This window comes from Balaenoptera physalus (assembly GCF_965194825.1).
Source record: "Balaenoptera physalus genome assembly, chromosome: 17".
Taxonomy (NCBI): domain Eukaryota; kingdom Metazoa; phylum Chordata; class Mammalia; order Artiodactyla; family Balaenopteridae; genus Balaenoptera; species Balaenoptera physalus.
In genome coordinates this window covers 21,203,247-21,215,713 of record NC_138895.1, presented here as the reverse complement: position 1 = coordinate 21,215,713, position 12,467 = coordinate 21,203,247, and the positions used below count along the sequence as shown (strand labels likewise).

Below are 12,467 nucleotides of genomic sequence, written 5' to 3'. Positions count from 1 at the left end.
TAAAGCAGTTTTCATTTTCATCAATACATTTCTTCAACATGTTACATGTAATAATAATGAAAGTATTATAGCATTTCATAATATTGTTGTATTCACACTGTCCATATTTCAATTATTCTTTTGCTTCATGGAAAATAAAAAATATAGTATTCATATGTTAAACTTTATGATATGAATGTAGCTATGCTTAAATGCACATTAGGGTCCAGTAGAACTTCCCAATTTTCAGATAAATGATAAAATGTTTCTATTTTAAAACGTTTCAAAATAATAGGAATAAGACAAAGTAATACTATAGTCAAATATACTATAAAAGTACAGTACAGTCAACTTCCCCTAGCATTTTTATCATACTAAAATGATGATCTTGTAAGTTACACATACACATAAACTATATTTAAAAGAAAAGTGTTTGAATGAGTAGCTTATTTTCCTTTGAATAATAAAAAATGATTGGAAAATCACTATCAATTTATTCTACAAAATTATATAATTTCCAAGCAAATCGGCTTCAGTGACACGCCTCTGATCTGAACACCAGTTTTGCTTGGTTCCCATTGCTTTATTATACCTGGGTTTGGAAATCCTCTGAGTCTTCTAAGGAAAACACCACATACTTTTTAAGCCCGTGTAAAGAGGAAGCAGAGGTTAGTGACTCAAACATCTGTAGTTCTTTTTATGGAGCATCTATTCTAGATACTTGGCTTACAAGAATTCCTTCCTGGGCCCCTTCATTGTCTCCCTGCCCAGTCCCCACTCCCTCCAAATTTATCCTTTATATGATCTACTTAAATTTGACTTCTCTACTTAAAATCTTTCAGTGACTGCCATCACATAAAGAAAAAGCTCAGTCTTCTGTACAGGGCAAGAATAGCCGGCCCTTGTCTACCAGTCCGGTCTCATCTTTCTTCACTTCCTACCTAGCACTTAACTCTCAAGTACAGTGTTCTCAAATTTTACGGCACCAGAATCACCTGGAAGACTTGTTACACCACAGATTGCTGGACTCTATCCCTAGAACTTCTGACTTGGTAGGTTTAGAGTAAAGCCTGAGAATTTATATCTCTAAGTTCCCAGGTAATGCTAAAGCTTTTGGTCCAAGGGCCACATTTTGTGCACCACTGTTTAGACACACGCAATAGTCATTAATGCCCTCTTCCATCCTATAAGACATACCACTCTGTTTCTTTCTCTTATCTAGAACAACTTTTCTCCACTGTATAATTCCCATCTTTCCTTTAAGCCTAGCTCGGGAAATATCAGTTTCATCATATGTAAAACTGGAGTTAATAATACCCACCTCATGGATTTGTTATAATGTATAAAAATCAGTCAGCACAGAGCAAAACACACAATAAGTATTAAAAAATGCTAACTATCATTATTAATTGCTTATTTCTCAAAAAACTCTTCCCTAAATATTGAACTAGGAGTAATGTTTCTGGATAAATTTCTTTTTCTTTTTCTTGTGCACTGGTGTCAAACAACTTACCATAGTATGTGGAAATTATCTGCGTATTACCTACTTTCTCTAATAGGTACACATTTATTGAAAACAGTGATTGTCTTATTTGTCACTGTGCCAGAAGCACCAGGATTAGTGCCTGGAATTATAGAAGGTGGGCAATACTTGTTAGTTGGAACACTGACTTCCATTTAGGAAGCAAAATTGGGAAGAAAAGGAGAAGTCCAGACTCTATCCCATTCCTCTATTGCCCTTCAATAAAACCTAAAAGGAGTATCTGTTTGGTTTGGTTTGGTTTTGGTCTGGTTTGGGTTTTTTGTTTTTTGCTTTACATCTTCTCTCTCTACTAAATCACATTCATTATTCAACCCTCTCCAGCCTGGCTTCACATCCATTCCTCTTCTCAAAGCCACCAATGACTTCCATGCTGTGAAATCCAGTGGCCACTTTTCTGTTTGAATCTTACTTAACTTTGCTCAATAGATGTTACTACTCCTTTCTCCTTGAAAAACGTCCCTTTCTTGAATTTCTTTGCATGAGACTTTTGTGATTTTCATCGTACCCCTCTGAAAGTTCCCTCTTATTCCCCTTTGCTGGGGCCTCCTCCATTAAAAATCTAAATATTGGAGTGTCTCCAGCATTTGTCCTAAGCCCTATTCTCTTACCTACAAAGAATGTTTGATTTGAGGAAAAATAATGATTTCTCTAGATGATTTCATCCAGATCCATTGCTTTAAATTTTATATCTCCATTTGGATGTCTGGAAGGCATATCAAACTTAATATGCCCAAATCAGAGCACTTGATCCCCCTTCAACATACTTCACTTTGTTTCTCCCCAGTCTCCACCACCTCAGTTAACGGTACCACCATTCACAAAATGCAAGAGTCATCACTGACTTCTTTCTTTCCTTCTCTTATGTACACAATCCATTGGCAAGTCCCATTAATTCCAATTCCAAAGTATTTGGTATACAGTAAATCCATCTATTTCTTTACATTTCCATTGCCAGTACCCTTAATCGCTTACCTGTATCTTGCAATGGTCTCATAACTGGGGAAGACTTGCTCTTGCTTTCCCACAATTTATTCTGCGTACCTTCATATAATAAAATCGAGCCATTCTCCTGTTTGAGGCCTGCCATGGCTTCCTACTTTGCTTAAAATAACATACATAACAACTCCTTACTGTGGTTGAAATGATCAGGCCTTGCCTACCTTTATGACTTCATCTTACATTGTTCTCCTCCTCACTCACTCATCTATCTCCAGGTCAGCCTTCTTTCTCTTCATGCACTATGACCAACTTCCTCCCCTCCTCTGTCTGTAATGCCTTTCCCCTAATGGGGTCCTTCTCATTATTTTGGACTCAGCTCTCCTGTCATTTCCTCAGAGAACTTCTCTGACCACTGCTTCTAAGGTAGTACATCACCTGTCACACAGGTGGGGTTCTCAGACTTTAGAGAGAATCACTGTCACCTGGAGGGCTTGTCGAACCACAGACTGCTGGGCCCCATCCTCAGTGTTTCTAATTCAGTTAAGTCTGGGATGGGGCCTAAGAATCTGCATTCTTCCAAGTTCCCAGATTGGGCTGATGCTGCTTTTAAGCGGCCCACACTTTGGGAACCTCTGCTCTACGCATTACCTCTTTCAATTCCTTTTTCACATTTGTTGCAATCTGAAAATAACATTCATTTGTATAGTAATATTGTCTAAAAATGAGAGAACTCATCTGCCTTACTCATAACCTATGCCCAACAGTTCCTGGCAATTTTGAGTAAAATTGGTGATGCCTAGTTTTCCTACTTGGGGTAACTAGGTCTATGGTATGATGTCATCAATTAAAAAAGGAGAAGAAATGGTTTTGCAGAAAAGAGAAGTTCAATTTGGAATTTGTTATATTTGACTTCCCTGTAGAACATCCCTATGAAAATATCCAGAAGGCATGGGAATGTCTAAATATAAAGCTTCTCAGAGAGGTTGAAGTGAAGATGTAAATTTTGGCGTCTTTTTTTTTTTAACAAAACAATAAAGAAATGTATTGAGAGGGAGCGGTCTCCTTTTAGTCTAATATTTTTGTCATGGTCTTGATTTTTGCTCTCTTATTTTCAATCCAGTCATTAATGCAATTTTTGATTGGCTTGAAGTGAGGAGGAAGAACTGAGTTTATGCTACTTTAGTTTAAATATGTTCTTTAGTTTTCTAGGGAAAAATAATATATAAAATAAAAAATAATTACTTATAAATAAAAAAGTATTCATGAGACACACATAGGTGAAGGTAAACTTAACTTTGAAGACTTTTTTAAGAGGGAAGTCCTGAGTTTATATTGGAGGAATGGTTTCATTTGCAATTTTTTAAAAGTATTTCAATACCCCATTATGAATGTGAAGGACTTTTTATAATCATTTCTTTTTTGTTCTGTATAGCACATTATTATTCCAGCTGTATAAATCTGGAAACTGGAATCATGTTTATACAGCAGAAATAAATGAGGTGTGTTGTAGCAACATGGGTGAAATTCCCCTTAAATTATCTGAATATAATGCTAAGAAGGCATAGCCTCCATCTTTTACCACACACATAAGCATGCAAAGCACAGGAACTAGTGATTGTATTGACAGGGCAGTAAAAATCCAATCAACTCATTAATTACCAAAACTAACTCCACCATCCAGGTTGTTTGACTTGGGGAAAAATAACACCTAGCTTATTGACTTATACATTGTGTAAAACTGACCATTTAGGTAAAACTTCATGGTGTGTAAATGTAGATGTGAGAAATTATCCAGCAGAAGTTACCTCTTCTTTAAGAAATTGCTTTACATATGCATCCAAATATTGGCTACATGTGATTTAATTGATTTATTATATACTGGGTTGGCCAAAAAGTTCGTTCGGGTGTTGTCAGCGCTTACAGAAGACCCGAACGAACTTTTTGGCCAACCCGATATTTGATTTATTCTATATAATATTGATATATTCTATATAGGATTTAAATTACTTGTATAAGGGATCTGATCAGTCCTAATTAGAGCAGTTCCAGAGATAGTTCATTACATAAATTATGAGAGTAACAAATGTAGCTCATTCAAGACAGATAAGAATAAGACCAATTACCTGAGGTCGCTCTCAACTGCTGCTCCGTAAGATCATCCTCACAGGTCCTGGCTCCCAGAGAGGCAGTTTCTGCAGAGGACATCAGAGTGAAAGGTAATCAGCATGCCATGTTCAGCTCTGCAGTGTCAGCCAGTATCACAAGAACCCAAAATTTGGCTTTCAAAGAGATAAGCATCAGGCAGAACTCAGGTGAATCTGTGGCACACCTTACATCCTAGTGGCTGGAAAAATGAGCCCAGGGAGTGGCAAGATTAGATCTAATTCTATAATCAGCAGCACACAGCGAATATAATAATACAGATAAAATATGGAAACAAGAAAGGCTCATTCTGATTTTTCCCACTTGGTTATTTGGCCAAGCCTACATGTTATAATGACAATGGCACATTACATAAACTATGAGCATACTTTTACTTCTCTGTCAAGGTACCAAAAAAAAGAAAAAAAAATACTCAATATGTGGTAGCTGATGTGAGAGACCAAAGCAAAAAACAAGCACTTGAAGAAACCTGAAGAATATGTCCAAGTCATCAATAAATCCACATCTTTATTCTGATCTTTTAGGTGAGCTCCAGAGCAGAAGTGCCTGTGATGTCCTGGTTTGCTAAACTTATCCCCAGACAGAAATCATAGGTTTCATCTAGCTCCATTCTTCCTTTGTGTTCCCTGTCGTAGGGAAATCTATAAAAAACAACTAGACTTCAGAAATCACTTTCCATACCGTATTCTTTCTCTATTGACTCAACACATGGTGTTGATTCCATTTTACAAAGTCTCTTGTCATGTCTGTTTCTCTATTCTTCTGTCATCATCTCTTTCCTGACAATTTCAATAGCCTCCACAACAATCTCTGGAATTCCATGTCTTTCCAATCTAATATCTCATAATATCTCAAGAGCTATCATTCAAGAAAGTAAAATTGCTTGAGTAAACATCATGGCCCTAGCACTGGATTTTTGGTATATTACTTGACCTCTTTAAGCCCTGATTCCCTCATTTGTAAAATACAGATATAACTAAATAAATAATCAACAACCATAAGAGAAAATAATCCAAATAAAGGGAAAATGTGATATGGTCTTTAAAGTGAGAAAAGGCCATATCTCGTTGAGAGGATAAAAAAGCTGTCACACAATCCTTACACTGTTAAATAGACTCAAGTTTATCTAATATTTCTAGGCAATAGCATCTGTGGTTGATTCTGAGGGCTTTAATTAAACAAATAATTAACCTTTAAAATAGAAGTGCACACCGAAGCACTATTATTGCCTTCACTAATTGTTTTTCCTGCTACACACAAAACCTTTGACCTTTGATGGTAAACTATTTAAAAACAATACAATCATAATAAATACCCAGTGCCCTTTCCCAAACAACAGCAGCAACAAAAAACAATTATCTTGTAACTATATCTTAAATTAGTTTTGAAAAAAAGAATTTGTCATCAGTCTTTGCTTATAAATACAGGAATAACTTCCTAATAGATCACAACATTGGTGTCCAATCAATATGTCACTCAAGAAGGCCACTTCTTCCTCCTGGCAATCTCTCATATCTTTATGCCTTGATCAATGTTGTTCCTTTTATTTTTTGAATGTCTTTTTTTTCTTCTCCTGTTAAACTCTCATTCTTCCCTCAAAACCTAAAGCAAGTGTCACCTCCTCTGTGCTTTCATTAACAATTAGCTTATACATATGTCTCAGCACTTTGGATGTATTGTGATAACTTTTATATGATTCATGTCTATTTTCCCAAGAAACTGTGAGTTCCTTGAGAGCTTTCATTTTAAGAGATTCTCAACTTAGGACAAAGTGAGGCATATCAAAGTCACCTAGGATACCTTTATTCAAAATACTAAACCACACCCTATATCCTGAAACAGATGAATCTCAAGATGAGAATTTTATAAAAGCTTCCCAGAGCCTCAGAACTCTAAATTCAAAGCTTCCTTAATTATAGCAAAAACAGAGAAGTCCTCTTACATATATACGTATATATATATATATATATATAAACGTGTGCGTGTAAAACCATTTCTTCCCCTCTTTTCTAGCAAAAAGAATTCCATTTTATCAAATAATCCTTACCATTCCACACACACACACACACACACACACACTTCAATGTATTAATTAGTCTTGTTCAAATAGATATCAGTAGTAGCTAAGTGAATTTGACCAAATGACTGCTACTCTTTGAAGATTCATGAAAATAAAAAGAAAACAATGACAACTTATTAAGTTTGTATCTCTGCCAGATACTGTGGTAAACTATTTGTGTAAAAACAGTCATGTAACCCTCACAATAAAATCGTGAGGTAATGCTTAATCTTTATTTTACAAATCAGGAGCCTGGGGGCTCAAAGATGTTAAGGTCACTTGCCTCAAGTCCCCAAGTTTGAAACTGACAGAGCCTGAAATGAAACCCAGATCAGTATGGTAAAAAAGTCTGTGAAATTTTGGATGTGTCCAGTTTTAATACCACAGTATTTAGAAGCTTATAAAGGTTTTCCTACCTTTGTGAAGGCCAGAAAACTAAGTGTGTGTGTGTGTGTGTGGAGAGGGGTGGGAAGGAGGAGGGAAGAAAGCAACTTTTCACTAGTCCTGTGAAAATTTCTATTTCATAAAAGATTTACATTCTTAGAATATAAAATGTAACCAAATAATAGTTTGGTGCCACATTGAAATCCTTACATTTAATAGCGATTTAAGGAAATGTGCAAAATGTCAAAACCAAAACTGTTATTTAATCTCACAAATTAGATCATGTGGCACTTGGAGACTACCCCGAAGAGAGTGACTTGTGCAAATAATTTTATAAAGGAATGTAGTGCAGTATGCCACAGAATTCTTTTTAGATCCTCAACAGTAGTGCCCCCTTTATACAAATGATATAAATATTTTAATAAAGGAGATTTTAACTTATCAAGTGAACTGATCATACTTTTCTGCCTGTGTAAAATGACATGTTTAAAGCCTACTAATGATACTAGCATCTTTCAATATTTCACTTTAATAATTGCTCTGTAATAACAAATCTGACTGTTGTTAACACGATCTGTCTCTTTTGCTGGTGATTTAATTAGATTACTAACTTGTGTTCTCTAGCACCTGACCATTCTTATTTAATACTATTTAAAAATAAGATCACTGACAATTCATTCAGTATTCTACTCTATTCTGTCAATTTTGTGATGATCACACATTCGAAAATGATACCAAATTACTTTATTTTTATTAACACAAGGTAGGAGTAATTGCTGCATTTTCTGAGGAATAGTATACTGATTACCACAATCACCATCACTACCACCAACATTTTACAGTATTTGCTTTGTGCCAGGTACTGACTGGTGCCCTTTATATGTGTTAGGACACCTCAAGCAAGTGGTGGAGCTATGATTCGAACCCATATAGCTTTATTCAGGAATAGCTCTCTTAACCACAATGATATACTGAACCATATTTTTAAAATCCTAAATGTGGCTTTCTTTTTGATTCTGTAATTATTTCTCATTTCCCTTTTTTCTCACTTGACCTGAGTTCTGCTAACCACCTTTTCCCTTACCCCAAACCAAATGGTTACATCTCCAAAGGCAATGCTTAAAACCTAAATTTTTAGGGTTCTTACTCCTTTTAATTATGAGAATGAAAGCCCTCACCACTCTCTCTCTTTTCTTGTCCTGCCACACCTACTCATAAGCTTGTCCACCTCACTACTCCTTTTTTCCTTCCCTTGTTTGAATAATATTTATTCTGTAAGTTAACTGATAACTTTCAGGCATTCAATCTTAGTTCAAAAGTCATCAAGTTCTTATCTGGCAAATCTTGAATTTTTTTTTTCCCTGCAAATTGGAATAATACTTTAAAAAAACTATATAATCCATACAAATCTAATAATCAGGGAAAGATCTGGAATTTTTAATTTTTTAAAGCAGTCTAGATACACAAACAGAGAATTCTAAGTTTAAGATTGCTGTGATTTGGGAATAAATCTAATCTAATCTGCACTTGATTATTGCAGCAGCCACGTGCTTTTTATATTCTTATCAGCAAATCTGGGAAGCGTTTGGCACAAGTTCAGTGGAAGTTGGAATTTTAAAAATAATGTTTGAATATTTAAGTTGCCAAGTATAGTGCTAAGATAGTATTTGCTTACAAAACTTCCACGTCTCAACCCCTCCCATTGATTTGTTAATGCATTAAATAATCAAGTGCATCACTATTTTTAGTAAAATGTTTAGCACATAAAATAAAAAATACACCACCAAACAGAGTAAATATTAAGCTAACTGGTCTAAAGTAATAAAGAGAAAGAAAAGCATTTTCTGTAGTCCTAGGTCCTAGATAACGTTTTGAGTTCCACTTTACTTTCATCCATTAAAAAAAAAAAAAAAAAATATATATATATATATATATATATATATATATATGCCCATTCTTATTTTATAATTGGATAATAAGACCAAATTCTGAAAGAGAATCCACAAATTTCAACAGCCCTTCTAGCTCCTCCTCCCATTTTTTGAAGTCCCTCCCCTCTCTACCTCAGTTCTATGACTCATTGTAAAAGGTATCTTAGAGACTGGGAATACAGAGCAGATACTTGCAGCTCTCTAGTTTCAAAATAATAAGTGAACATTTGTTGGAAACCTGTTAGGTGCTAAGCACATAACATGCATTTCCTTACTCAATCCTCACAGTAAATCTGTCACAGAAAAGCCATTGCTTTTACGGAAGAGATGAGATATCAAAGCTCAGACATTTGTCCAAAGGCACAGAGTGGCAGAAGGTAGGATTTCACCTGAGTGAGTCTGATTCCAAAGCTCTGTACTCTCCCCTGGACAGGGGTGCCTCCAGGCAGCCCCCAGGACTCCTGGGCCAGGAAGCGTAAAAACTTTGAGTTTCCTACCTCCTAAAAAAACAGCTCAGACCCCTTCAAAGCAGATTCACCATAACAAGATCAATATTTAGAAGAATACACCAAATTCAACATTTATTACTACCGTGGTAGTTCACATTTTAATAAAAACCTCTGGACTTGCTTGTGTGTTGCAAAAGAGAAGCCTGTTTCCAGTTGAAGCAAGTTTGCAATTAAAAATGGTTTCAAGTGGTCTTCTCCATCCTTTTCCTATGTGGATACAAAGAGTGTGCTTCTAAAAAGCTAAGCAACTCAGCATGTTACCAAATGGTTTTGAGTAACCAAGCAACATTATCATTGTTGATCTGCAGTGCTTTCTCTTAAATTATTTCTTCTAGGCAGTAATAGATTGAAGTGCATTGGATGCTCCAGTGTCAATTACCTGAACGGGGCTGGATTTATCATTTTTTACTTTCTGAAAAAGTAGAGCTCCTTTACCCTGCCCTGTCTGGTTTTACCCAGAAGTTACTTTTATATAGTAAGGCAGTAGTATCTCCTGGGGCCTCCAGGCCAGGAATGTGTGATCACTTCTTTCTGCTTCTTGAATCATCTATGACCTCAGTGTAATGGGACCTCAAAAGAATTTAATAAGTTCCTGATATCAATTAGTTTCAATAAATTACTCATACATCCTCTTAAGGTCTCATATTTTAAAGTGCTGTTACTGAAATAGTTTTTCTTAAATTTACTAATGCCTAATACATCTCTCCATACAAGATTCTATTTTATTTGATTGTTTTGAAAGTAAAAGATTGAGCTTCTCTTATAATTTAGGGATAATAGCACGTTCCCATCTATCAACCAGTTGCCCAGTTATCTAGACTCGAGTCCTTATAGGATTTGTGACAATCTCTCTTTATATTGTCTAAAACGATTTTCATTCCTTGGCACACTATGCTGGCTCGGCTAGGTTTCTCATTAACACAGGAACACGTCTTGTCCACACACGGATCCCTAGCCTGCCCAGTAGGAACACGTGGAGCACTGGCTACTTATTTCAACACTTTGTTTTCTATCTCATAGCTAGTTTTTAATCCTTTACTTTCTACTCCACAGTTGCCAAGTTTTCTGAATAGCCTCATATTAGGTTAAAAGCCTTGCAAAGTTATTTTTTAAAATAGAAAAGAAAATAAATGTTTAGCCAGCAGTGCATCTTTATCACAATTTCCTTTAACTCTATCAAAGTCCCCTTACAAGGGTATCATTTACCCTTGGAAGTTGAATTTCTTTGTCTCAGTCATTATTTGGTTCTTAGAAATTTCTACAACTTCTCTCACACTTTCACCTCAAAGACTTCTGTAATGATAGGTGCTTCCCTCAAAGACTGCATTGTTTTAAAATTACTGCAACAATTCTAGAGTTGAATCAGTTTCACAACTTAAAAAAAATGTTTTCTGGAATCTGCAATGATAATGTGCAATGATTTCATCATTTCCGAGATTTTATTTCAGTCATATTCAATGAGTTACTTGGGCATGCTTCTTTGGAACCATTATCCATGAAACCATCATTCACTGGCTGTGGAGAACCAGAGAAAGTAACCCTGTGTTGAAATAATAGTCATTTTTAAAAAAACTATTGAGGGACTTCCCTGGTGGTGCAGTGGTTAAGAATCTGCCTGCCAATGCAGGGGACACGGGTTCGAGCCCTGGTCCGGGAAGATCCCACGTGCTGCGGAGCAGCTAAGCCCGTGTGCCACAACTACTGAGCCCACGTGCTGCAACTACTGAAGCCCACGTGCCTAGAGCCCGTGCTCTGCAACAAGAGAAGCCACCGCAATGAGAAGCACGCGCACTGCAACTAAGAGTAGCTCCCACTCGCCGCATCTAGAGAAAGCCTGCACACAGCAACGAAGACCCAACACAGCCAAAAATAAATTAAATAAATAAATCTATTAAAAAAAAAAAAACTATTTGCGAGTCATTCTCTTCGCTTGAAATTCTGAGCAACGATAAAAGATAAGACATCAGTAACATAAAAATAGCCCACTTCTGCTATAGCTAAGTGGCCCTTAGAAGCCTATGTTGTTCAAAAACAATTTCATTAGAAGAATATTGACTACTTCTATGTATATGTTTGTGCTAGGGAAAAACAAAAAACAAAAAAACCAACCCTGCACTGAAGAAACAAATACACTCAGGCTTGAATCCCAGCTCCACCACTTTCTGACTGCTTGAAGGAGCAAGTTACTTAGCTTCCCTGAAATTCAGGATCCTATATGTGAAAATGGAAACAAAAATACCCAGATTTCAGGGGATAATAGGAAGTAACGTTAATAAATATATAAAGCATCTAGTACTGAGTAATTAGTAGATGTGTTCACAGATGATTCTTCTCTGGCTTGGTCCACACTGCTGAACAGAAGTTATTCAAAGAAAAGACTACATCAATTTGGTATACTGACATTTTAGATTATAGTTATACGTAATGGACTCTCTGTCCATCAGTTAAGTGTTTTAAGCCTTTAAAAGATCACTATTATTTGTGTAGATATTTTAGAAATAGCAAATGTTAACAAGACTAAACATTGGTTTCCTAAGCAACATAGTTTGCAAGTTCTGTTTTTTTTTAAATCCCTAAGTAAATTTTACATATGCTGCAATAAAAGTGGTATGTGAACCACGTTGTAAAGACTGTTCAGTTCACAGTAGTTTGGCCATTTACAAAAGGTATAATGAGGAAGATGAACTCAAAGGACTTGTGGTGATGGACAAGTCAGCCCTCGGTTTTCTCTAGCAAGAGAGGGACCCTCCCCTCCCCAACTCCAAGCTCCCACCGTCAGTATAATATTAAGAGAAAAACTCAATGAGAACTCAAATCTCAGAATACAGGTCTGCAAATGCGGCATTCTCCAAAAATCGAAAAATCTCCATTTATACACAAACATTGGGTCAAGTAATTTTCTAGACTATTCCTTACACTGCAGTCACCTAAATCATATGACCTACTGAGAACATCACCAA

At 36.0% G+C, this 12,467-nt stretch overlaps 1 protein-coding gene across 7 annotated transcripts in view; it reads right to left on the bottom strand.

Moving 5' to 3' along the window:
- The window catches only part of ZFHX4 (zinc finger homeobox 4), a 180,631-nt gene that overhangs the window by 27,890 nt on the left and 140,274 nt on the right, over positions 1-12,467 (bottom strand). For all 7 annotated transcript variants that reach the window (XM_082432575.1, XM_082432572.1, XM_082432576.1 and 4 more), the window contains one exon: positions 4,585-4,653. In XM_082432575.1, the coding sequence (XP_082288701.1) occupies positions 4,585-4,653 (69 nt within the window). The remainder of the gene's footprint in view (positions 1-4,584; positions 4,654-12,467) is intronic.